Source organism: Cynara cardunculus, assembly GCF_001531365.2.
Source record: "Cynara cardunculus var. scolymus isolate 2C chromosome LG 11, CcrdV1, whole genome shotgun sequence".
NCBI classification, from domain to species: domain Eukaryota; kingdom Viridiplantae; phylum Streptophyta; class Magnoliopsida; order Asterales; family Asteraceae; genus Cynara; species Cynara cardunculus.
The window spans coordinates 705,081-731,069 of NC_037538.1; the positions used below are offsets into that span (position 1 = coordinate 705,081).

At 34.1% G+C, this 25,989-nt stretch overlaps 1 protein-coding gene across 5 annotated transcripts; it reads left to right on the forward strand.

Annotated features, from left to right (window-relative positions):
- Positions 1–2,809: 2,809 nt before the first annotated feature.
- Positions 2,810–19,937, forward strand: LOC112520755 (DNA repair protein RAD50). 5 transcript variants are annotated; one of them, XM_025129285.1, is made up of 27 exons: positions 2,810–3,114; positions 3,240–3,446; positions 3,836–4,003; positions 4,901–5,076; positions 5,658–5,772; positions 6,789–7,017; positions 7,096–7,274; positions 7,367–7,537; positions 7,914–8,018; positions 8,099–8,206; positions 9,233–9,444; positions 9,559–9,651; positions 11,281–11,408; positions 11,984–12,098; positions 12,358–12,487; positions 12,663–12,872; positions 13,105–13,313; positions 14,036–14,237; positions 14,490–14,659; positions 14,737–15,061; positions 15,746–15,871; positions 15,958–16,010; positions 17,118–17,268; positions 17,349–17,411; positions 18,359–18,492; positions 18,560–18,688; positions 19,587–19,937. In XM_025129285.1, exons 2-27 carry the CDS (start codon positions 3,354–3,356, stop codon positions 19,624–19,626), a joined length of 3,834 nt encoding a protein of 1,277 aa, XP_024985053.1. In that variant the 5' UTR covers positions 2,810–3,114; positions 3,240–3,353; the 3' UTR covers positions 19,627–19,937. The 5 variants fall into 5 exon arrangements, with proteins under 5 accessions (XP_024985053.1, XP_024985050.1, XP_024985052.1 ...); XM_025129282.1 differs by having other exon boundaries at positions 3,360–3,446; XM_025129284.1 differs by having other exon boundaries at positions 3,360–3,446; positions 15,857–15,871.
- Positions 19,938–25,989: the final 6,052 nt, after the last annotated feature.

The window sequence follows — 25,989 nt, forward strand, 5'->3', positions numbered from 1 at the left end:
AATTTGATACTAATATCGATATATTTTTGTCAAATTTTTATGATATCTTCAAACATATATTTTATTCAAAAATAAAAACATCATCGCTTTCTCAAAATTAACATAAAGTCATATTATAATATCGACTGAGATAAATAATAAAATGAAATATTAAAATCACGATCTATCTCACTGTATTGCGCGAATACACTTCTAATGTGTATATATATATATATATAGTATTTAAAAGGCATACGTCTCATTCTTTATCTTCAAACATTACACCTACCGGTTTGTTTACCTTTTAACATGTGAAATGACTAAATTGACCACCTACCACGTGACCTTCCTCTCAAGGAATGCTTCAATGTTATAAAGTATATATCGTTCTACCAACTTCAACCACATACCAAAGCATAAAACCATATCATCATATGTTTAAATTTATATAAATATCTGATTACTGATAATCCCAACCAGTTTCATACAGATTCCGTCTTAAATAATATCAATATGAAAAAACATTTTTTTGATTCATTCAACGGTTGTGACTAGTCGGAGAAGAAGGGGGGGGGGGTCCGGTATTAAACCTGTGACCTTTCTCATAGACACAAGACGGGTTATGGATTCGATACCAGCCATTCGTTGTCCTCAACAGATAATCGAGTCAAAAAATAACCCCTTACACATAAAACATAAAAACTAATGATTTATTTTGTGAATAGAGCGAGAAAGTATTTCTAATAGTAGTTTACCAAGCAATATTTATGAAGTATAAGGATTGGTAACTGGTTTAACTTCTTCATAAATATAAGCAAAAATCAACTGGGTTGGTTTTATTATGTGCATATCATTATTGTTTATCTATCAGATCGGAGTTGATCTATCTGTAACTTATTTTTTTAGAAAACACTATATATCTATACTATATTATAAAACATTTGATAAATACTCTTAAAATTATTTTTTATGCATTAAGTATTGTTTATCGATTCATATTACTTAAAATTCGATATTATAAGTAAATTGTCTTTATGTTTTAATTCGTGTAACTAACTGCAGATAAACATAATCAACTACAAGATAAACATCTTATTAATTTTAAATATAAAAAATATAAAATATAAGTAAGATAATCATTGAGTTACACTTACAGAATACTTAACCATTATTCTTATAAAAAATATATTATTAAACTAAAAATAAATTACTTAATTATTAACCCTAAATTAAATTATAATAAAAAATTTAAATTAAATAAATTACAAAAAAAACGAGATTTTGTAAATACTTAATTTCATACTAATATCGATATGCTTTTTTTCAAATTTTTATGAATATAAACATTATCGCTTTATCAAAATCATATAAAACCGCATTATATCGACAGAGACAAAAAATAAAACGAAACATTATCTCGATGTATTTCGATGCATTGTATGAGTATCCCACCTTGTGAAAAAAAAATCTCTTGGATATCCTTCTCACTTCTGTCATTTTAAATATGTTTGTTTTAATTTATAAGATTTTTAATATGATACAAATTTTTATATTTTATTTTGTATATTACTAATTTAAGACGATCTATAATTTTATTATGAGTGCAACACAGTCTCTAAAAAAATTGGGACGATCCTAGTTTTGAATAAATAAACTTAGAGGTTGTTTACATTTGCCTTGATAAAACACTTACTGGTTCAATTACTTTATCCGGTGAACATAATAAGGACTGGGTATCATACCCAGTAAAAGAGAAGATAAGATCGAAAATCTTACCCAATAAACGAGAATGATGATTCTTACCCGGTTATAGACGCATTTGATGGTCGGGACTCGGGAATAGAGATGGCTAAGATGGGCCTGGTTGGGCCCAGTACAGCCCAGGGACCAACTTAAGACCAGGAAAAATTACGATTTTTATGAAAATTCAAGGCACGACCTTCCTCAAAGATCAGTTATGAGACCGGGACTGATAATACATAGGCCCGATTTTATAAAAAAAAAATACATTTATGTAAGGTTACTCAAGAACTCCACAAAATTACATTTTTTTTATAAATCATACGTAAAGTTGTCTCCAAACACAACTCTCCAACAGTCTCCTTATCTACACCTCTCTGGTGAATCCGATCGGTGGTACCTTTTGAGTTCATCATCATGTTTTATTCAAACTTTGAACAATTTACTTGCATTTGTCATAAAATTAAATAGTCTAATTCTTTTTTTTTTAAATAAATAGGTCAACTAAGGTTTAACCCATTTATTTAACAGGTTGAGTTGAGAAATTAATAAACAAGTCAAACCCGTTATCAATTCATTTAGGTAACATGTTAAGTTGGGTTGAAAAATCCCAACTCATTTAATTAAACAAGTTGAGTTCGTTGAGATCCTCAAACTGTTTGATAAATGAGTTGAACCCGAATCCAACCTGACTTATTGCCACCCGTAGTTATGATGAAACTACTTACAAAAGGAAATTTCAAAACCGATTTTTGGCCATCTCTAGCCGGTAGGCAGGAATATTACCTCATAAGGTAAAATAAAGTAGTAACCATTACTGGTAATCACTTACCTGATAAACGACCGTTTTGAAAAGAAATCATAAAATTTTCTAAAACTTAAAAAATATATTTTCAAAGGGTTAAAAAAAAGATTTTGTTTTTAATGAAAGCAATCAAAGAATGAATGGATTTTACCGTTTGAAAAATACTTGACCCGACCCGAATTATCATGTTTCATTTAAAGAAACAAAACAATTGACTCCGACCACGACCGCCATAAAACACCCGCTTCTTCTTCTTCCATTTCTTAAAAACCCTCCTCCCTCCTCCCTCCATCGGAACTCCTAAACCCTACCACCACCTTCAACCGATCGCCGGCGTTATTGAACTCAATCGATAGCTACAATCATGTACCTGTGTAGTATATTTCGTTGATTCGACACCACCGTCAAGAACTCAAGCCTGAAATCAATCAGAAAGAAGTCAAGCGAAAGAAAGGAAGGTTGTCAACATGAGTACGGTAGACAAGATGTTGATAAAGGGTATACGGAGTTTTGATCCGGAGAATCGAAACGTGATCACCTTCTACAAGCCATTAACGCTCATAGTCGGTGCTAACGGTGCCGGCAAAACCGTAATGCCTTACCATCTATTATACTAACATGTGTATCTTCCCCTGTCGAACTGTTTTAAATTGTTTAGGTTTTAGTCGTCCTAGTGATTCCAACACATTTACACTCTTTATCATTTTGATTTCAGAGGGCAACGTGTTTTGATTAATTACTTTGTGGCGTTCATGGGAAGTGATGTGGACTTAGTTTTAAGTGTGTTGGTGATTTTTGACTTTTTGTATTGCTCACATTTTTATTTGTAATGCAGACCATTATTGAGTGCTTAAAGCTCTCCTGTACTGGTGAATTACCACCAAATGCTAGGTCTGGTCAGAGTTTCATTCATGATCCCAAGGTTTCTCTCTCTCCCATTCACTCCCTCTGGCCCTTACACATACTTATTATTTTAAACTGGATTCAAGTGTGAAGTATGTTTTGTTGTAATTTGGTTTTCAAATTGTCTGTGTCTCTGTGATGATATATTTAGGTGAACTGGATTCAAGTATGAAGTATGTTTTGTCGTAAGTTGGCTTTCATATTGTATGTGATGATATATTGAGGTGACTAAAAAAAGTATTTGTGATCAAATGCCAAGATACCATAAAACATTACAAAGGAATCATATACAAGTGTTGATTTAAAAACTGGATATTCCTTGTTTGTCTGAAAAGAAAAATTAGAAAATCCCAAAAATTCTCTCAAGCTATGTCAAATGAGGCTTGAAATGTGTATGGGTGGGTGTAGGTTGCCGGGGAAACTGAAACTAAGGCCCAGATAAAGCTGCGTTTCAAGACAGCGGCAGGTAAAGAGGTGGTGTGCATAAGATCATTCCAGCTGACTCAGAAGGCTTCGAAAATGGAATACAAGGCAATTGAGAGTGTGTTGCAGACTATAAATCCTCACTCTGGAGAGGTACTTTGAATGGTCCCTTTAACACTCGTGATTATAGTTGTGCATCTGTAGCTGTTTTAAGGCCTTCCTTTTGCTGGAATTCATTTCAACTATGCCATTATTTGACCTATTATTCAACTTCCTTAAAGCTGCTTATTAATGATACTGATTTTGGTAGTGTGGACATCTATTGGTTTTTAATCAATCCAGTTGAGGTAGTTCCGGAAATTCCTAAAATCACTCTGAAAGACTTTCTGCTGCTTCTGCTATTCATAAATAGAAGGATTAAGTAAGAAGGCTTGAAGGGTATACCATACCATATCAATCCTATATTTGCACACACAACTTCCCCTGTGCTATCTAATGACTTCAATAACTCAATTCCTAAAGAACATTTATTGTCAAGTTTTAATGATAAGTTGTGCTAAGAGCTTCTAACTATCCAGATTCATCTTGGAGTATGTTACCGGTGCTCCCCTGAGTACTCAGTTTTCATTTAAATTATGGGGTCTTATTGTAGAATTTCTTTCTGAGCAGTTCAGTAGAGCATACTAATAATTCATTTCACATAGTCGTGGAAGTGTTGATGGTTTTGTGGGAGATGTGATGATATTACATCTTATGCATAGCCAAGCACTTCTATAATCTAAATCTATCAATGTCTAGGTGTGTTTCAGCTTAAAACAACCTTCTATGTGGATTATTAGTGTGCCCTACTGAACTGCTCAGAAAGAAATTCTACAATAAGATCCCATAATTTAAATAAAAACTAAGTATCCAGGGGAGCACCGGTAACATACTCCAAGATGAATCTGGACAGTTAGAAGCTCTGAGCACAACTTATCATTAAAAACTCTGGCATGCGAATTTTTAATAATAGTATGCTCAAAACAACCGTCTATTAATCTGTAATTGCAGAAAGTTTGCCTTAGCTACCGTTGTGCTGACATGGACCGCGAAATCCCTGCTCTTATGGGTGTCTCTAAAGCCATTCTTGAGAATGTTATATTTGTACACCAAGATGAGGCCAATTGGCCATTGCAAGATTCTTCGACGTTGAAGAAGAAATTTGATGACATTTTCTCAGCTACAAGGTACTTTTTTGAAATCCATGTTTGTAACCTGTTTTTGTTTTTGTTCTTTGTTAGTTTGGGTGTTACCTTGAGCATACACCTTCAGTTGAAATAAAAGTGGTTTCTCTTGTACAACAGGCAGGTATATTTTTTAAAGCAAATAGATTCCTAACAAAGTCTTATTGAGATGAGACATATTTGGAGTTATAGATATAGGCAGAAGGAACCAGGAGCATTATTTTGATGACTAAACTATAATGTTAATTTTGTTTTATTTTCACTAGATTTTGTGTCGAAAAGTTTGATTATGGAGGTTTTAACCTGTTATACCCATTCTTCAATCTCTTTATGCACTTACAAGCTCTAGAAGACTTGGTTTTGTTAACTTGAAAACTGTAATTACTTGTTTACACATTTGTAGAGTATCATATATAACTTCAATGGTTGCTATTTATAATTCTTCAGCATGGAGCAGTACCTGATGTTCCATTTTGTGTGCATTGCTGTATGCTTAGTTGGATATTTAAAATTTTAAATAGCTTAATTTTCTATTTGAGTATTTATATTCACCTCTTTTTTGTTGTAAAAAATCACACTTAAAGATATACAAAGGCCTTGGAGATTATCAAAAAGCTTCACAAGGATCAGGCTCAGGAGATTAAGCTTTCTCAGAAGGATTTAGAGAAGCTTCAACTCTTGAAAGATGCTGCATACAAGGTTTATACTTTTTCTTCCCATTTTCAAGATACTTAGTTCAATGCAGCGTTAATTATTTTATGTGGACTTCAGCTATGTATCTACTTGTTATTCTATCGTGTTACTTTTGATTTCAAAGCAAAGGCCAAATAGAGTAGATATCATTTATCTATAGACGGCTTGATGAAAATCTTACAAGGACCTCAGGTTAGGACTTGAATGACATTTGAGTTGTTTGCCCTGCGATTTTTTTCATGAGTAGTTAGAGAAAAGTTCAAAGGATGACGTTGGAAAACTTTTTTCTGTTTTACTGGTAGAAACACCATATGATAATTATTGGATAGGAAAGAAGATCTTGAGGCACTCTGTTTCAAATATGAAGTCTCTTTATTTGTATCACTAGATATATCAAGTACATTATATTATTCTTGAGCTGTCTATTCTGGATAATTATTATTTGAGAACAATCTTGGGGTCTGTACGTGCACTCCAACTCCATAACATGGAAATGAAGTTCGAGCTCCCAATACCAATGCTACTATTGGACTCATTTGGCTACTTAATGCCTTTGTAATTCGTAAGGAATTAGAATGCGGAATACCGGATCTTATGAAGGTTCATACAAAGGACGGAACACGTTAGATTGTTTGCATCAATTGGACTTCCAAGCAGTATATAGGTGTCATTATTTAAAACGTTTGTTGGTATTACATGGTCTTCCTTTTAAAGAAAAGACAGTTTTTTGCATTCTTTGTTTGTTTTCTTGCTGCAGTTCTCTAATTTTGTAGATTTCTTTGACGTTTCAGAATGTTAAGAAACTTGGAGATCTTGTAGACAGAACTTATTTGACTTGAGCCATTGTTTTAGTTGTACGCCATTTATACGCTTGGTCTTTACTAGCACAAGTGAAAATACTCTGCTTGATTATAATGGGTCATCATCGTTGTAGTTGGTTTGCCAAAAGAACACATATATAGTCAAGGAATCCAATGAAATTGTCATTTTTTTTTTTTGAGTCTTTTGTTGTCCTTCTACAGCTTCGACAAAGCATCTCTCAAGATCAAGAAGAATCAGAAAGACTAGGTGGTAAAATGCAGGAACTAGAGCAAAATGTCCAAGATGTAGATACCAAAATTCGTCAAACCGAGGCTGCACTGAAGGAATTGCGTAAGCTTCACGACCAGGTTGCCACCAAGACAGCCGAAAGAAGCACTTTGTTTCAAGAGCAAGAAAAGCGTTATAGAGATCTAGAAGAAGAGAATGATGGTTTGTAACTTATGCAGTTACTCATCAATCCATAATTGTCCCTTTTGTTTTTTCTTTCATCAATTTGTGTTATGATAGATCCTGATGAAGATTTAAGGGAATGGAATGCCAAGTTCAGCGAAAGGATAGCAGTTCTTGAAGATAAAATTAACAAGTCGAAGAGGGAAGTTGAAGACATAGAGACGAAAAGCTCTCTCTCTCAGCAACAAATCAATGATTACATTGGGAAAGTCAGCAAGCTTCAGGCTGAAGCTGAAGTATCTACTTATCCTACATTGATGCTGAATTCTTATCATATCCAAGTTCATGATGGCCATTGTTGCTAATCAGTGCTCTCTTTTGGTCTTAGAGTTATATGTCCTTGAAGAAGGAGAGAGACATGACAATCCAAGAGCTTTACAAGCAACACAATTTGGGGTCTCTTCCAAATGCTCCTTTCAGCAACGAAGTTGCTTCAAATCACATAAGTCGCATAAATTCAAGATTGAAGGATCTTGATCGCGACCTAGATGAGAAAAAGGTGGTTTCATCTTATTTACTCTAGTACACCTACTTTTAAATTTCTATTGAAGGGCGTACTTGATAAACGTAGCATGGTTATTTGACATCAGGATTTAGAAAATAAAAGACCTCAAAGCCCAGGGTCTCTTTGGGCACTTCTTGACTGGTTTTATGAAAAGAATTGAAGTTTTATTCATTAAACCTTTTAAGAATCAATTTTGCACCTTTTGCCCTGTATAGCACAGAAGAAAATGTCTCTGTTGATTCCATGGATATTATTTTTTACTCCAGCTGCTTGTGTGCAATCTTACTATTCAATTAGTAGGCTGAGTACCATCTGTGGTTGGATGTTTATCTTTCCATAATTAATATGGATCAACGTGATGCTTTCTCAGAAATCCATGGATGAAGAACTTAAGGTGGCATGGGATCTCTACAGTGATTCAAGCGATCGATGTAAAAACGTGGAGGCTCAAAAGCGTGCTAAATCAGAGATAAAGGTATGTGTCTTGAGATACATTCTTTGAGTGCCGGTTTATTCACCGACATTTGGATTGCATTAAGTTATAATTTCATGCAGCGTGGCAAAACAGAGCGGAAGAAAGAAAAAGAAAACGAGCGTGATGAATTGGAGCTTGAAATTTCTGGTGACAATGTGCGTCAGATTGATCAAAAAGAAAGGAGCCTGGTAATTGTTCTCGTGACCAATTTTTCTTTCTTAACTTGTGGAGGTAAAATGGGTATTGAAGAAGCGCAACAATGTTGGGTTGGCTTACATGGTTTTCAGAGTACATAGGAAGCAAGCAAGGTAACTAATATCTTTAAGCAGATAAAACCCCCAAAACTGGGCCTAAATAGAAAAAAACATGATATAAGCGCAATCTCTATCATGTGGTTGGCTATAGCCACATGGTCTTCTTTGTCTCAATCACATCAACAGATCTTCACTTTTACAATGAATTTGTGATCATTAAAATCAATATCTACACTATGTATATGTTAGAAACCCTTTAGCTTTAGGATCTTGAACCTTGGTGGGGGTGTTTGGTGTTTCAACTTTTCGGGTTCACTTCTTATCTTGAACTTCAAATTGGGACGCCTAAATTTAGCATAAGGAACTCTCCTATTATTAGCACGATTTTGATTCTGCGATTCTGGTCACCACCGGAATAATTATTTCCTACTTCTTGGAAGATTCCGAGTGCAAGGAAAAACAAGGAGGTTCAAGGATTGGTACCAATAATGATCTCTACAGTTGTTAGGTTTAAAATCCGGCTCAATCAGGCCATGAAGATGATGAAACTTCTCGTAGGCGTACACAGAAAGTTTTCTTTTACTTTTCATTTTCTTCCCCTACAGGTTTATATTTGTAACAAATGCATGAGTGGGAAGGGCTCTTTTATTTTGGTTCATGGTATGAAATTAGCAGGACGAGGAAGGATATTATTGGCAGTTCTGGAACAATATTTTTAGTCTGCCTATAGTTTCCCATTAAAAACATTAACTTGGGTTTTGACATTAGAGCTACCTTAAAATGGGTGATCTTTTTTACTTGCTTCCTAAGTACTCTGACAAATGTGCAAACTAACTCACAGTTCAATGGTTTTTGGTGACATTTAGTGGCATATTTCAATGCCACTCATCTTACATTTAATGCTTTTATAGGAATCTGATCCTGTTTATTCTTTCTCTTGTGGTTATTTGGAGTTCCTAGAGTATCGAGGTTGAAAGATTGAGTAAGCAGCTTGCTGAAGGAGAGTTCGATACTAAAATACAGGCAAAGTCAACTGAGGTAGAAACTCTTGCAAATAAAATTAAAGCTCTTGGTCGTGAGAAAGACATAATGGCTGAAGATTCCGAGGAGAGAATTCTGCTATCTATAAAGAAAGAGGAGCTGGAAAGCCACAAGAAAAAACACAAAAAAATGCAAGTCCAAAGTCTATGCTTGTTCCTTATAAACTTACATCTTCCTGTTCCACCCAACTTTCGTCTTTTGCAACTCCTTATGCATTGATAATTTCTGTTTCTTTTACATTATAGAATAGATGAATACAAGAGTAAAATTAGAGGAGTCCTGAAGGGGAGGCTGCCTCTAGACAAAGACCTGAAGAAAGAAGTCACTCAGGCTCTAAGGTTAAGTTTTCTACACATGTTCTATTTTATAATGATCATCATAATGAACAACTCCACAAGCATCATTTTAACATTCATGCATCTTAGTGAGCCAATTTTGAAGGATGATTCATTTACATTTGATATGAACCTGCCTTGTGACCATTCTTCATCATACAAGTCGTCTTACAACAATCATCATTTTCAATTTTTGATATACGACTCTGTCTTATCTATTTATATAGATTTCTCTAGAATGTAATGTAGCCATGCAGTTAGTTGCGGATATTTTTTAGAGAATTGATTTATCTTACTATTTTAAGGATATGTGAATTTAATGATGCTTTAATGAATTCAAGATTTTAGCTATCTAGCGCCTTTTAGGCTTAGTCATGTGTCCCCAAATAAGGAAGCAGCATGTCTTCGCCCTTCTTTATTCTTTGTATGTGTGTATGTTTTTTGTCCTTTTGTAAGTCATGCCTCAACTTGGACTTGCACCTCCTGCCTGGTGTCACCTTTTTCTTTTTCGTTTAGCAACAATTGTATACCTTCCTTTCAAATATTATGGTCTTGTAGTTCCTTGGATATTTTCTAGAAATTTGCTTATGTAAATATTTTAATGATATGTGAAGGGGGGGGGGGGGGTGTGATCTTAGACGTCAATGTAAATTAATCCCAACTGTCCATTATGTGGTTGGACACCTGTAAATATGAGTGCCTATTTGGCCAAACCACTTGAGCAAATTGAATACATTCAAGCATGTGATGCAAAGTACGCATGCTATATAACCTTCTCGTGTTCTTTGCCTTTTTTTATCCAGCCTGTTCGCTTACTTCATGCAATGAAGGTGGGAAACTAGGGTCACGGTATGTGACTTATGTGAAATGACCAAGTCCATGCCACTAGGGTGATCATTGCACCAGTGGATCCTACATCTTAAACTGCATTTGATTGACCTTGCTCCCCATGTCTACTAGTCTGTGACACTATTATGCTCCAACTTGAGGAGTGCTAAAATAGGGCTATTTCTATCACCATATATATCGTAATTAAGCGGTTTTCAGAAGAGTTGGATGCAGGTGATGGATTTTAGGGTTTGTATTACGAGCCAACTTGCTTTGAATCTTTGATACCATGTTAGCATAGAGGAATTTCTTGTAAACAATTCTCCTAATCAATGAGGTAGAGAACGCATATATAGTGTAGAGAACACATATATAGTGTAGAATAGTGGCGCAATAGATACAGTCTGAAACCATAAATTATTTTATATACGATGATCCTTTTTTGGTAGACCCGCATAGAAATATGCCATTGACGCGAGTAAAGCCAAAGCAATAATAGTATTTATATCATTCGTGGGTGCGGCTAACCCCCAATGAGGTAATTGTATGTTCTTTTTAGTTGTTCCAAAGTCTTGTAAGTTGAAGCAATTAAATTCAATTTGGAAATAACCCCTTCTCACTACTACCTACTATACTGTGGGGTTTGCTAAAATGGATCAGTACCCAACATCTTAATATATGTCCCTATGGTTTGCTAAAATCGATCAGTGCTCTTAATATATATATATATATATATATATATATATATATGCTTCCATTCTAGCGATGGTCGATTTTTTTTCTGATCATCACCTTTTAGTGCAGGGCGCTTACAATCGAATATGATGATTTGAATTCGAAGTCCCGTGAAGCTGACAAAGATGTCAATGCAATGCAACTAAAAATACAAGAAGTCAATAATAACTTGGCGAAGCATCACAAGGATAAGGACTGTAAGCCTTGTTATACCTATAAAAAGTTATATGTAGGAAAATGTTCCAAAGATCTATTTGTTGGATTGTGCTAAGTGAGTATCAAATTCTATATTTTCTATGTTCATGTACTCTTCTTCATACCTGTATGTTTATGTTACTGCCAATATCTTTTATGTTGGAAAACATCATGATACATGGAAGCAAGAAGGGTGAGATGAATCTCGGAAGGTGCTCTGTAAAACACAATTTAAATGCTTTTGCATTCACACAGGAATTCAATTTCAGTTAGGGGTTCATGTTGAAATTGAACCCAGCATCGGTATAGCTTTCTTCAGTCGTATCAATCTTGGACTTGATAAGCATGAATGTCGAATATTGTTGATTTTGGTTGCGCTTTTAGTTCAGTCATTTGGTCTATAGGAAGTACAGCTTGGAGTTAATGAGAACTTAAGGTGCAATGAACATTTAAATTAACTATTAAGTAACTTAGAATTTCGTATAGAGACCAGGTGGTGGTGAGTATTCCTTGTTCTAGATTTTGTCATATCTTTTCTTCCATCAGTTCATTAGTAATGTATCTGATTATATTGCAGCTAGGAGGAGAGTTATCGAGTCAAAGCTTCAAACCCTGGATCAGCAGTCTGGCAGCATTGAATTGTATATCAAAGTCTTGGGCGTGGCTAAAGAAAAAAGGGATGTCCACAAAAGGTTCTCTTTTTTCTGCCTAGCTCATTTTATTCATTTTAAAGGGATTCTTTTTCTCCTAAATGATAAATATGACATATATCAGGGAAGTACTGGCAAAATGTAATATCAACAATGTTCTCCCAAAGGTCAAGGAGATGGGTTATTGTTTACCTTCTACTAACCTAGAATACAGAAGTACTATAATACCATTCATTACCCAATTCACATAACCTCTTTATTTTTGGTGCTAACCAATTTTACTTGTGATATATGGAGACAGCAAGTACAATATTGCTGATGGTATGCGGCAAATGTTTGATCCTTTTGAAAGAGTTGCTCGTGCACACCATATATGCCCTTGCTGTGAGCGTCCTTTCTCTGCTGAAGAAGAAGATGAATTTGTTAAAAAGGTTGCATTTCTCATTCACTCCATTCCCCTCCAAGAAACAATGCATCATGAGAAAGATAATCACTCAGTTAGAATGGTTACTAGACGCTTAAATTATGTTAAATTTATAAATCTTGAATGAGCTATCATTTCCTTTATATATATAAAAAGTAGCTCATACTGGATCTTATTTTCAGCAAAGAGTCAAAGCTTCAAGTTCTGCAGAGCGTATGAAATCATTGGCTGTGGAATCTTCAGAAGCAGAATCGAATTTCCAACAACTGGAAAAGCTTCATCTAATGTATGAAGAATATAACAAGATTTGCAAAGAAACAATCCCCCTTGCAGAGAAGAACTTGATTGAGCTGAAAGCGGAGCTGGAACAAAAAACTCAAGCTCTTGATGATGTAATTCTTCTCCTCATTCGGCCTTTATCTGCTGAAGTTGTTAAATTCTCAATAGTTCTATGAGTTCATCCTCCAGTGAACAGCATCTCATCATTTCTCTACCAAGTACTTCAGTCTGAAATTTGTTTCATTTATGCCTTTTATCACATTAATGCTGGCTGTGAATTGTTTGTTGCTTATTTTTTTTATTGCGCCATACTGTGAACTTACTATTAACAGAATAATTATGTAGGTCTTGGGTGTTTTAGCTCAGATAAGTTCTGACAAGGAGTTAGTTGAATCCTTGGTGCAACCTGTAGAGACATGTGACAGACTTCTTGGTGAAATGCAAAAGCTGCAGCAGGTTGTGGATGATTTGGAGTATAGACTTGATTTCCGTGGGGTAGGTGTGAAGTCCATGGAAGAAATGCAGCGTGAGCTTCATACTGCACAGAATACAAAGTACAATCTATTATCCTTTTTCACATGACCTGTATGAGTTCTAATTCCTTGATTTGGTTAGGTGGGGAAGAGTGCATTCATTTTTTTGAATTGGTTTGTGCTTGGATCTGTAACCTATACAATATTCTGTTATTGTTTTCTACAATGTTTAGTTGCCGACTTGCCGGTAGCAATGTTTGTTTGTCGATGTGAATGTTCAACACATCAAATCTGAACAAGTTTCTTTTGTTTCTGAATTTAAGAAAAGTGAGAAATGATTAGGCGAACAAAGGGCCTGTTTGTTAGCAACTTAATGAGACTCGTAACTTATTTGGTCAGTTATACATGTCTGTTTGTTAGTGGCTTAATGATATGGAAAGTGGCTTATTTAGTAAGCTTCTAAGGGGGAGCTTTATGCTGACAGCCAAGTTTTTCCAAACCTGCCCCTCACAATTACAATACAAGCTCTTTCCATCTATGAAAAAACTCTCCCAAACAAAAACTTTCCCAATCTATACAGACAAGTTAATCCACACAAACAGCATTATCCAACAGGACTTGAATGGAAAACCAACCAAACAACCCTAAATTGTCCTTAAGGGTTTTTACTTTGTTTCTTTTTACTTATGCATATATGGACGCTATCTTTCTGTTTGCAGTTTAACCTTATTTTTGTGCTTTGACTCGTACTCTTTTCCTAATGCAGTTTCTCCTGCTTATGCTTTTCATCTGATTTAATTTAGGGAAAACTTGGAAAGAGAATTGGAAAAATTCCGAGAGGAAAGAAGGGAAGTGGAGCTTGACCTACAAAGGGCTTCTTCAAGATGGCTTACTGAGCGAGAAAAAAAGGTGAAAGTGGAGAACGCGTTGAAGAATCTTAAGAAGGTGGAAGACGAGCTTGATCAATTGGCTGAGGAGATGAATCAACTTGACATTGAGATGAAGGTAATTTGTTTCAAGGGTTTCCTTTTCAATTGTGCTTGAATTGGAAATGTAGATCAAATTTCCAAACATGATGTGAAAATTTTCAAGATTCTTCAACACACACTTTAAGTTCCTTTCTGTTTTCAAACTTATAACGTGAACCTGTGAATATTCTTTGTGCTTTAGGGTAATCAGGACCTTGTGTACTATGCCCTGCAAATTATCAAAACCAATATGTTTGTTTTCATGCTTTTTCTGTCTTTGTGATTTCAGCATTTAGACGAGGATGTTGGTCTTTTATCCAAGGAGGTGGAGAAATACAAAAGTGCACATGAAAATATGAAAAATAAACACAACGAAGAGTATGAGGAACGGGCTGAACTGAAAAGAAAGTATCATCAGGGTGTTGACATGCTTAATAAATTGATCTCTAAGATTGAATGGCAAGTTCTGGTCTTGAGGGTTAAATGTGGCATTTTATTGTTTTTATCTCCGCTGACTTCCACTATTCTTCATTCAGGTATGAAAAAGAGAATATCCTCGAGAAACTGAAGGACCTGGAAGAAAAACAGTCTCTAGAAAAATCTAAGCTCATAAGTAACAATAATAAGAAGCAGGAACTCTTGGCTGAAGTGAACAAAACCGCAGATGTGGTTCGTAACCAAGATAAACTAAGACGTGATATCGAGGACAACTTGAGGTACAGGGAGATAAAAGCAAAAGTAGATGGATGCACTCTTGAGATTGAATCCCTAGAAGAAAGAATACTGGGCATGGGCGGCATTTCTGCTTCTGAAGCTGACCTTGGGAAACTTAGTAAAGAAAGGGAGAGACTTCTTTCTGAGGTATGTGTAAGTAGTGTGTGTATGCTCAAGTTAGTGCTTGTTTGTTATCGACTTAATGAGCTTAATGGGACTGGCAGCCCATTCAGTCTGCTATACGTGAGTGTTTTGTAGTGGTTTAATGATATAGAAAATGGCTTATTCATTAAGTTTCTAGGGCAAGCTTTATGCAGAAAGCCAAGTTTTTTTTTCTTCCAAATCTACCCCTTCCAATTAAAAATTACGCTCCTTTCGTCCATGAAGAAACTTTCCCAAACAAAGACCTAATCAATCTATAAAAGCAGATTAATCCACACAAATAGCTTTATTCATACAGGATTTAATGGAAGACCAACCAGACAACCCCTTGATGAGATAACTTTAGAAATCATTTGACTGTGCCTTTGCGAGTTTTGTGCCACAGGAGCATATATGAGAAAGGAACAACATCAACCTTTGATGTAACGTTGATTTGTGGGTGGTACTCAGAATGCAAGTTGTAGCAAAATATATTTATTTTCAAATACGGAAAATAGGCATTGTGGAATCCACTTGCCCTCTCACAATCCCCTTTGTGATTTGGATTTTCAATCATGCTCTATAATGATTTAAGAGTCATGTTAATATCTTTGATACTTGGATTTGGGATCACGTACTTGATTCTATCTGAATGTGTAAGAGAATGAGAAGTTATGTTGTATTTTGCAGCTAAACAAGTACCACGGTACTGTGTCTGTATATCAGAGGGCTATATCGAAGAATAAAATTGATCTGAAAAATCCTGAATACAAGGAGATTGACAAACGGTATTTTGATCAGCTACTCAAGCTCAAGGTGATGCTAATTTTGATTTCCCTTTTATGAATGAACTTCTCTTGCTGCTTCTTGCAACGAGATTAATGTAATGCTTATTTTTACAGACGACTGAGATGGCTAACAAGGACCTGAATAAATATTACAATGCACTTGATAAGTGAGTTTGTTCTATTGCTCATTATCATATACTTTTAGCTTATTTGGAGCATTCTTTATTTGTTGTGGCTGTGTGAAAAAAATGACCAGATTTGTGCATGATTTGTTATATCAAGTCGGGCTATATATATATATATATGTGTGTGTGTGTGTGTGTGTGTATAAAATATATATGTAGGAGGATCAAATACAAACCACCCATATTTGTACAAAATTATGCAAACAACCCTCATCGGTCGATTTCATTGTTTAATCTTATGAAATTGTTTCATATAATACTTTTTTTGATGAAGTTGTTTCTTATAATACTTATGAAATTTTAATGAAACTGTTTCATGTATTTTTCTAAAATTATATATAATGAAGATGATAATATCCATGATTAACACCATCCACAATAAAAATGGTTAATCAACCTCTCATAATTACAAAAAATGAAAAATTATGATTGGTTGAATGAGGTTTGTACGGTTTGTACAAATAACGTGGTTGCAAAGTTAAACCTTCTATATATATATAGAGAGAGAGATATATAGAGAGAGTAAGGTTTAGGGGAAAACCTCTCAAAAAGATGAAAAACTGAGGAACACCCTAATATGCATCTGTACGTTATGCTACAAGTAATTTGAGATGTTTGCTGATTTCTATGCATGTGTACATGTTCTGCACATGTGCATACTGTAGAGATGAATGGTTATTAGGGTGTTCCTCAATTTTTTAATTTTTTGCGGTTTTCTCCTGAACCTGACCCTATATATATGTGTGAGAGAGAAGAAATTTTTAGTTGCAAAATGATTTTAGGTTGTGAACCAGGGGACAAAGGAGAGAGCGATACACGTCTCGGGTGTCCACATTCATCATGAAGAATGAAGGTGAACGTTCATGAACTATTCATCCATGATAATATGATACACCATTCATCATGAATGATACATTATTCATGATGAATAACCCATGAAGGCATGAGACACGTGGCGTGCTATCCGTTGTCCCCTAGTTCACAACCTAAAATAGGTTTGCAACTGAACCCGCCCCTATATATATATGACGTTTACTGTTTACTGTTAACTGCAAAAGCCTTCTTGCATGATTTCTTCCTTCCTATTAGGGCACTAATGCGCTTTCACTCGATGAAAATGGAAGAAATAAATAAGATTATAAGAGAATTATGGCAGCAAACGTACAGAGGGCAGGATATAGATTACATTAGTATTCATTCAGATGCTGAAGGTGGTGGTACACGGTCTTACAGCTACAAGGTAAACAAATTCTTGAACCGATAACTTTTTTTTCTTTTTGTGAATTGGATGATGTTTTATATGGTTGATTGTAATTGTAGGTTGTCATGCAAACCGGGGATGCGGAGCTTGAAATGCGAGGAAGGTGCAGCGCAGGTCAAAAGGTTTGTGATCTTATATAATCCTTATTTACCACCTCTAATTTACTTGATTGTCCGTTCTACTTTGGATTAAGTGAATTAGATGGAACATAAATAAAACAAGAACTCGAATTCTTTTAGGCCCCGTTTGGTTTGTAGGATTGGAATGGATTTGGAACTGAATTCCATTCCAATCCCATGTTTGGTTCCTTGATTTGAAATCCCACAAACATAGGATTTCGTAGGATTTGTATGTAATAATGTTTTGAATTATAATAAAAATATTTGTTTTGTAATAATCAATTAATAAAAAGATAATTTAATAATTTTTTATAATATATTTGTAATTTGTTTCTATAAATTATTTAAAAAATTGGAATTAAATTCCATCCCAAATCCTACAAATCAAACACATTAAAGATTCGAAATCCTTCCAAATCCAAATTCCTCCAATTCCAATCCTTACACGAATTCCAAATCCCTCAAAAGTCAAAACCATTCCATCAAACCGAACTCCCCCTTAGGGTTCGTTTGGTTTGTCGAAATGTTTTTGAGGGATTTGGAATCTTCGATGTGTTCGGCTTGTAGGATTTGAAATGGAATTGAATTGAATTCCATTTTTTATAAATAATTTTTAAAACAAATGTTTTTTTAACATATTTTAAAATATTATTACAAACAAATCCTATGAAATCCCGCCAAATACCAACTAACCCCCATTAGTTGGTATTATTACAAACAAATGTTTAATTTAAAATAATTAAATACCTTTTTATTAATCGGTTATTGTGGGATTTCAATAGGTTTTCAATTCCAGTATTTCCTTTAAACCAAACATGGGATTGGAATGGATACCAATTGGAAATCCCGCAAACGAAAAAGGTAGTTATTTTTTCACCATTTTTCTACGAGTATCTGGAATTTGTGAATGAATCGTTAATCATGAATTGTTACTTCGAATGGGGTGTCAGGTGCTTGCTTCACTTATCATAAGATTGGCGTTAGCGGAAACCTTTTGCCTCAATTGTGGAATACTTGCACTCGATGAACCAACCACCAATCTAGATGTTCCAAATGCCGAAAGTCTTGCTGCAGCTCTTTTAAGGTATGGTTTGGTCATATTTTGCCATTATGAGGGAAAATAATTGATGTATTGCTGCAATTTTTTCCAGAATAATGGAGGATAGGAAAGGGCAGGAGAACTTTCAGCTGATAGTAATCACTCACGATGAGCGATTCGCTCAACTTATTGGTCAACGCCAACATGCAGAAAAATATTATCGGGTTGCAAAAGATGACCAGTAAGCCTAAACTCTTCAACCATATTCTTAATGAGGGGCAGGTTTATTTAGGAACCTTAAATATTTAGAAACCCAGGAACCACCTATTTTGTTTGTATTCATATTCATCATGAATATACTTTGCAACATTCATCATGAATGTTGTATCACGTTATTCATCATGATTACTCACAAAAAGGGTGGTTTCCAAAGGGTGCATTTGGTATCCAGACAAGACATGATAGGATAGGATGGAACATGACAGATCAGTTGTACGGCGTTTGCTAAGACAGAACTGAACAAGACAAAACAGATAAAATGACCAATTTACCCCTAATGAGTTGTTTATATCTTTTATATATTTTGGTTAATTTATGTAAATTATAGTAAAATAAATTTTTTTATAACAAAATATATCATTAGAAAGTTTTCGTCAAGACGATTCGAATGACCCAAGAAGAAAAAGTTCATGTAGTTTCTAATTTTATTTATACCTTTTCTATATTATTTTATTATTTATTAATATCTAACAAATTACATAAATTGACCAAAATATAGAAACTGTATAAAAATAATATTTTAATGATAGTAAAGTGAAAGTGTAAATAACATAAAATAGAATAAATAAAATTTTAAGAATGAATAAAATTAAAGATACATATTTGATGTTTTAGATCAGAATTAGGTTTGCTTCACCTTGTTCCATGGGGTGGGGGTAGAACATGTCTGTTCCACCTTGTTTCACTCTGTTTCTGTCTGTTTCACATAAAGGTCCTAAACGTGGAATAGTGATTCCTGTTCTGTTATGTTTTGTCCTGTCCAGTGTACCAAACACACCATAAATGAACCTCCCTTTTCTCAACGAAAAGATATAATAATAAGCCTTGTTTATTTCTGAATTGACATCTTTTCTTTTCAGCCAACATAGTATTATTGAAGCCCAGGAGATTTTTGATTGAAATGGTGCCATTCTCTTCATAACCATGATTTCTGCTCATCATTTTAGGGGAAGGTGAGCCACTCTGGTCTGGTCTATTTGTATTTTCTTGATTTTGGGCAGTTGGTTATGTTATAAAAAGTTAATTTTTTTAACCCAAACTATGAATCTTGGTTTTAACATTTGATGTGCTGTTTTTCTGAATCACTACATTCCAAATTCTGGTCATATTTAATAACTCATTTTCAGCCTAAAAAACTAAATCTTGTGAGTCACTTGTTCTTGCTAATTTAAGAGCATCTCCATAGATTCTTTAAAATGGAGATTTTGAGATTTTTGTTCTAACAGATTAGAGAGGGTAAAATTCTCCAAAAATGATTAATTATAAAGATAAATCATTTCATATTCTTCCTACCATTGAGAATGCTTGAAATTGAATGTATAGGAGAGAGAAATAGTATTCTATGAAATATATTGAATATTTAACTATTATAATTCATATTTCTTCCAGTCTATTCATTTATAGAAATGGGCAATGTGTTATCAATCATATGTGAACAACTGCTGACTATACATCTTTATTGCATGTCAATGATTTTACTATGATTCATTCTTGCTTAACCCAAGAGGGAATTTGGAAGAAAAAAAAAGTAACACATGTGGCTTTCAATCACCACCCACCACTTTCTTTTTCCTTTTCCTTTCTTTTCTAATCCTAATTGCCACCATGTGCATAGGCCCACCACCAATAATGGTGACCATGTGGTGGTGATGGGGAGGTTTATGGTGGTGGGGACTGGTGGTGGGAGGTATGGGATCCCTCTTTGCAACTTGACAAAGGTTCTTTTGGATCTATTCTCTCTTATCTTTGAATCAATCATTGTGTACTTGTTGTACATGACCATAGAATGATGTCATAAACTTGGTTGGCAAAATCCAAAGTTTTAACTCAACAAATGTATGTATATCTACAATTTGTGTACTCTTAAAGGGTAATTTGGTAATTTGTTAGGTTTTGTATTCTGTACTGATAAATACATCTTTTGTTTGTTGTTAATTTTGGTCTCTGATTCTCAAGACTTCAAAGAATCCATTGGAAGTAGGTTCTTGTAGTTTGTCGAAAATAACATTGTTTGTCTATGCAGCTTTAAAATTACAAGATGGTTATTGTGGTTTGTAAAAATGTCGGTATTTGGTTGCATTTTCTCATGACTGTTGTTTTTATTTTTGTTAGATGAGAGGTATTTTGGTCTTTTGTCAAATCAAAATTGATTATGATTTTGATATTTTTGGTATTTTTATGGATAAAAGAAAAGATCTAAAAAGAAAGAAAATGCCCCTTATTTAGTAGAACTTTTTAACTGCTGGTAGAGGGGGAAGACATAATCCAGACGTTTTAGCAAACTATGATGATCATGTTGTAATTTTGAAATTACGGAAATGGGAAGTGTTATTTTTGGCGAACCATGAAAGACCAAATTTGTAGTTTACTCTAGTTATAACTAGAAGTAGGGGTGTTTAAAAAACCGATCAACTTAGCTTAACCTAACCCGATATCCTTTTATTTTTTGGATTTTATATGATTGTTGAATTTCTATTAATATATATATTAGACAATTACACGATCACGTACATTTTTTATATACACATATTTTCAATCTATTTATATCTCTATATAACTCATTCATATACATGTTTACTAACTGTGAACAAATACACACACAAACACACACACACACACACACACATATATATATATATATATATATATATATATATATATGGGCCCATTTAAGGGAGAACTGACTAGTTTGTGGTAACCGTGAGATCCAATCTTAACCACAAATCAATAGATAAATTAGGAAATTCATAATTTTGGTAATTTTGAATTAAAATTTTAATGTAAGGACATTTTTGGTATTTTCTCTCCTCTCTCCGTCTCCGTCTCCGTCGTTCGGCCGTCGTCCTTCGGTGATACTACAATGTGATACTCAAGCACATATAAGATGGATTGTGATACCACTGTGTTACATATCCGATCAACCGCACAAAGGACCACAGTGTGATATCCAATCACATATGTGATGCATTGTGATACCACTGTAGTATCACCGGAGGACGGTGGTCGGAGGCCGGGGGACGAAGAGGGAAGGTAGGAGAGATGAGAGAAAATACCTAAAATACCCTTGTATTAAAATTTTAATTAAAAATTACCAAAATTATAAATTTCCTAATTTATCTATTGATTTGTGGTTGAGATTGGATCTCATGGTTACCACAAACTAATTAGTTCTCATTTGATTAATCCCATATATATATATATACATATATATATACATATATATATATACATATATATATATATATATAAATTGAGAAAATTAACTGAATGTAATATATGTAATAAGTATGGATAAGTTGTATCAAATGGTTGATGATGAAAAGAAGTTATTAGTAGAGAAATAACATATTTAAGGTTAGAAGAATATTTTAATGTGCCAAAATATCAATCCGACCAACCCGTACAGTTTGGGTTGGGATAAAAAATTTCAAACCGCAAGCATTGGATTGGATTGTTCAAATGTCTTTAACTCAATCAACCCAATCCATGAGCACCCCTACTTGGAAGAATTGTGTGCTTAATAATGTTAACCTACAAATGTAATATTTGTGGATTATTTTAATATGACAGAAACTAAATGCTTCAAAAACGTTTTCTTGCATAACAACCCTTTCACGTTGATTGCTTGCAATCCCGACATCCTAGATTACAGTTTTGATAATGTTGAATATACTGTTTAAGTGCTTTTCTTACGATCGTCTTTCTCTATCATTTCAAGGTCATGCGTCTTTTTCTACAGTACTCTAGAATCGTGCTAAAAAGAAAAAGAGTACGTCAACAATCAATATACATTCGAGACTTTAAAAAAATTATTATTTAAAGTGTTTGACCATAAAATGTTGATTTCAAAGATAATCATAAATTATAATTTGCCTTCGACTATATTTTTCATTTCCGTGTAATTTGTCCTTGTAAAAATGTCGGTCATAATATCTGTATTAGGAGAAAGAATACATTCTATTTTTTTATCAACCTAGATATCAAACACGCTATGTGAACCGACTTATTTCAGGGCGACCACCAGTTTTGCGGGTAGCTCGAAGTCATCGCATTTGAACCTCCGTGGCAACAAAGGGATTTTTATTTTTCGTTGGATTCGAGCCTAGGACCTCCAGACACTTTTGACTTTTGGAGTGCAAGCTCAAGAATACATTCTATTTCGACAAATACTTGATGTAGCTTACAGTTCTATACGTCCTTTAGTCTTGGTCATTTTCTTAGCTCATATTCAACCGAAAAGCTGTTTTAACAATGTTTTCTTATAAAAAAAAATATAATTTTATACTTCTCCCTTGCGGTAATCCAATTGGCCAGATATTGAGTTTGTTCATTGCTTGTAGTCTAAGGGGCCGTTTACTAAACGCTTATCCAGTAAGTGCTTACCGGGTAATTTTCTTTACCGGATGAACATGATAAATGTTTAAAATCTTACCCCGGTTAGAGCGGTAAAAGGATGGAGAGTCTTACCCGGTAAGAGTGGTAAAAGGATGGAGAGTCTTACCCAGTAAAGAGATTGACGACTCTTACCCGGGTAAGTGCTTACCGGATAAATTATTGCATACTATATCGTTTTGATGCACTATAATCTTACCCAGAAAAATAAATTATAGTGTTGACTCCTATCGGTAAGTACTTACTGGGTAAACATTTGAGTAAACGGCCCCTAAGTCTCCCAAGATCACTTAAGATTTGTTCAGTTGTTAACTTTAAGGTCGCATAATACTAATCAAGATGCACACAAGCCAGTTTGTTCTGGCGAGTGATATGGACGATGTGGTATCTAATTCAATATTATTCGCTGAAGCATTAATCGGATACCACATCACTTGTCACATCAGCATAGTAACCGGTTAATGCTTCAACCAGTTATCTGAGTACTTAATTGTTTAAAATTTTACATCTTAAGTAACGAAATGGAAGTTCTGAAAGTATGTTACCCAACATAGGAATAAAGTTAAAGCATGTTACATGTTTATGCAATTTGCCCTGATATATTTGTTAGTTGGCCAAAATACCCCCCCCCCCCCCCAATCTTATTATATATGTTTTTCTTTTATCTTCTTATAATAATACTCTGAAAGAATCAAGATTCTCGATCATTATTCATAGGAATTCTCATCCGTACACATTCTCTGTGATCTCATTTTACAAAATCTTGAAAAAATTGTTCTAATTTGTTTATTTTATTATGTTATTTTAATTTTTATTATTCGTTCTTTTATGTTTTATTTTTACTCTAAAAGTGACATAACTATGACCTAAGGACCCATTTACATCATAACATCCTATATGATTTGAAAACGTCGAACCAGTTATTTTCTAATCTGGAACAATTATGGGGCTGTATCTTGACTTATCAAAGTAATGGGCTATATTGAAAATTCGATTAAACGCGTTTAGATAACACATGTTCATGGTCGTTGGACATTTTTAGGGCGACAGTGATTGGGAGGAGGTTTGAGGCCCTGAATCCTGATAAAGCACCAAAATGGCATAAATCAATTAACGATACTCACAATCATGTTCCTAAGCATTTCCAAGACAATGGAATTATCAGCATCAAAACGACACACGTATGAGGCTTTAAAGCCGTGAAAAGGATGAGAAATGGATTTTTTTTTCTAATGTTCTTGATGTGCTTAGTGAATTTATTTGTGAAATTAATGTAAACATTGTTCAAGCATGTTAGATCATATATATATATATATATATATATATATATATATACATGTGTTGTAATGTTCTGATGCAAAAATAACAGCGAATTTCGGTCGCCAACGTGACCTTATGTGTCATACGCAAGTTCAGAAGTTGCATAGATGAGATCGTGTAAACAAAGTCATGATCGAGTATCAGATCGTCAGTGTACCCGCACAAGTTTAGGCTATGCATACGAGATTACATTGAGCAGTTAACGCAAGAAAGTTAATGTGACCACTAACCTCACTGAAACCTATATATTAAACGAAAACATAGTGTATTGACTATGAATGTTGGGCCATGTATCGGCTGGGACGCTTACAGTGACATGATAAGTTACCCCAAACAAAGGAGTCGATTTTGTCTGTGTATGATTAACAGGTACAAGTTAGTCAATGTAGGTTGCACATGGTACCTCTGCGCTTGACTACGACATGGCTAGCAAGTGTTGACCCCCACCATGTTTTTTCGGATTTTTCCCCAAAAGTCATATATTCAAATCCCTTCAACGTCATTGGGTACTTAAATGTCTTTTTTCTGAGACTATAAAATTAGTCGATTAGTGTACAAACCGACCAGAAAACCCATAGTTAAAAAAGAAAATTGTAGTAATTTATGCTAGTGAATGTGTAAACTAAGGAGCCGTTTACTAAACGCTTATCTGATAAGTGCTTATCGGGTCACTTTACCTTATCGAATAAGCATGACAATGATTGAAAATCTTACCTGGTAAGAACGATAATAAGGACCGAGAGTCTTACATGATAAGTAAGAGCAACGATTCTTACCCGATAAACACTTACCAGATAAAAATGTTCCATATAATACCGTTTAAAATAGACTAAAGTTTACTTGACAAGTTAAATAAAAATGTTTAAAGTTTTACTAAAAACATGTAATATTGTAAACACCCTCACAATCATAATAGCTGGCATTTAAGTGGGAAGGGAACATCATCAATACATTTTTCCCCCTTTTTATATTCATTTTAAATATCTATGATACCTACAAATGATATTTATTGTGATACCCAGATATACATATAAGATGCATAATGTGATACTCTTTGTAAAAGAATGAAAATAACGAAAATGCACATTATGATACATTTCATAAAACAAAGAAAATACATTGTGAAACATCGTGAATGTTATTACTATGATACACTTTGATTCACAAACCTCTTTAAAATACGATGTATATTAGGTAATTGATATACTAGGTAACTAAATTTAATTAAATATTTCCTTCGAAAAAATTTAATTAAATATCTTGATTAGTTGTCAAAAATATAATTACTATATTACCCTTTAGCTTATTTAAGAAAATATCCTTAAATATCTCAAACAAATGGTTCACTTTAGATCTCACAGTTACCACAAAATAATCCATTTTCCTTTTAATATCTCTCATATATATATATATATACATATATATATATACATATATATATATATATAGGGTATATTTCTTTTACAACCTTTGCAACCCAATTAATTGAGATATTTATAGAAATGATTGGAGTTCATTTATTATGATTTGAATATTTATGGAATATGAATA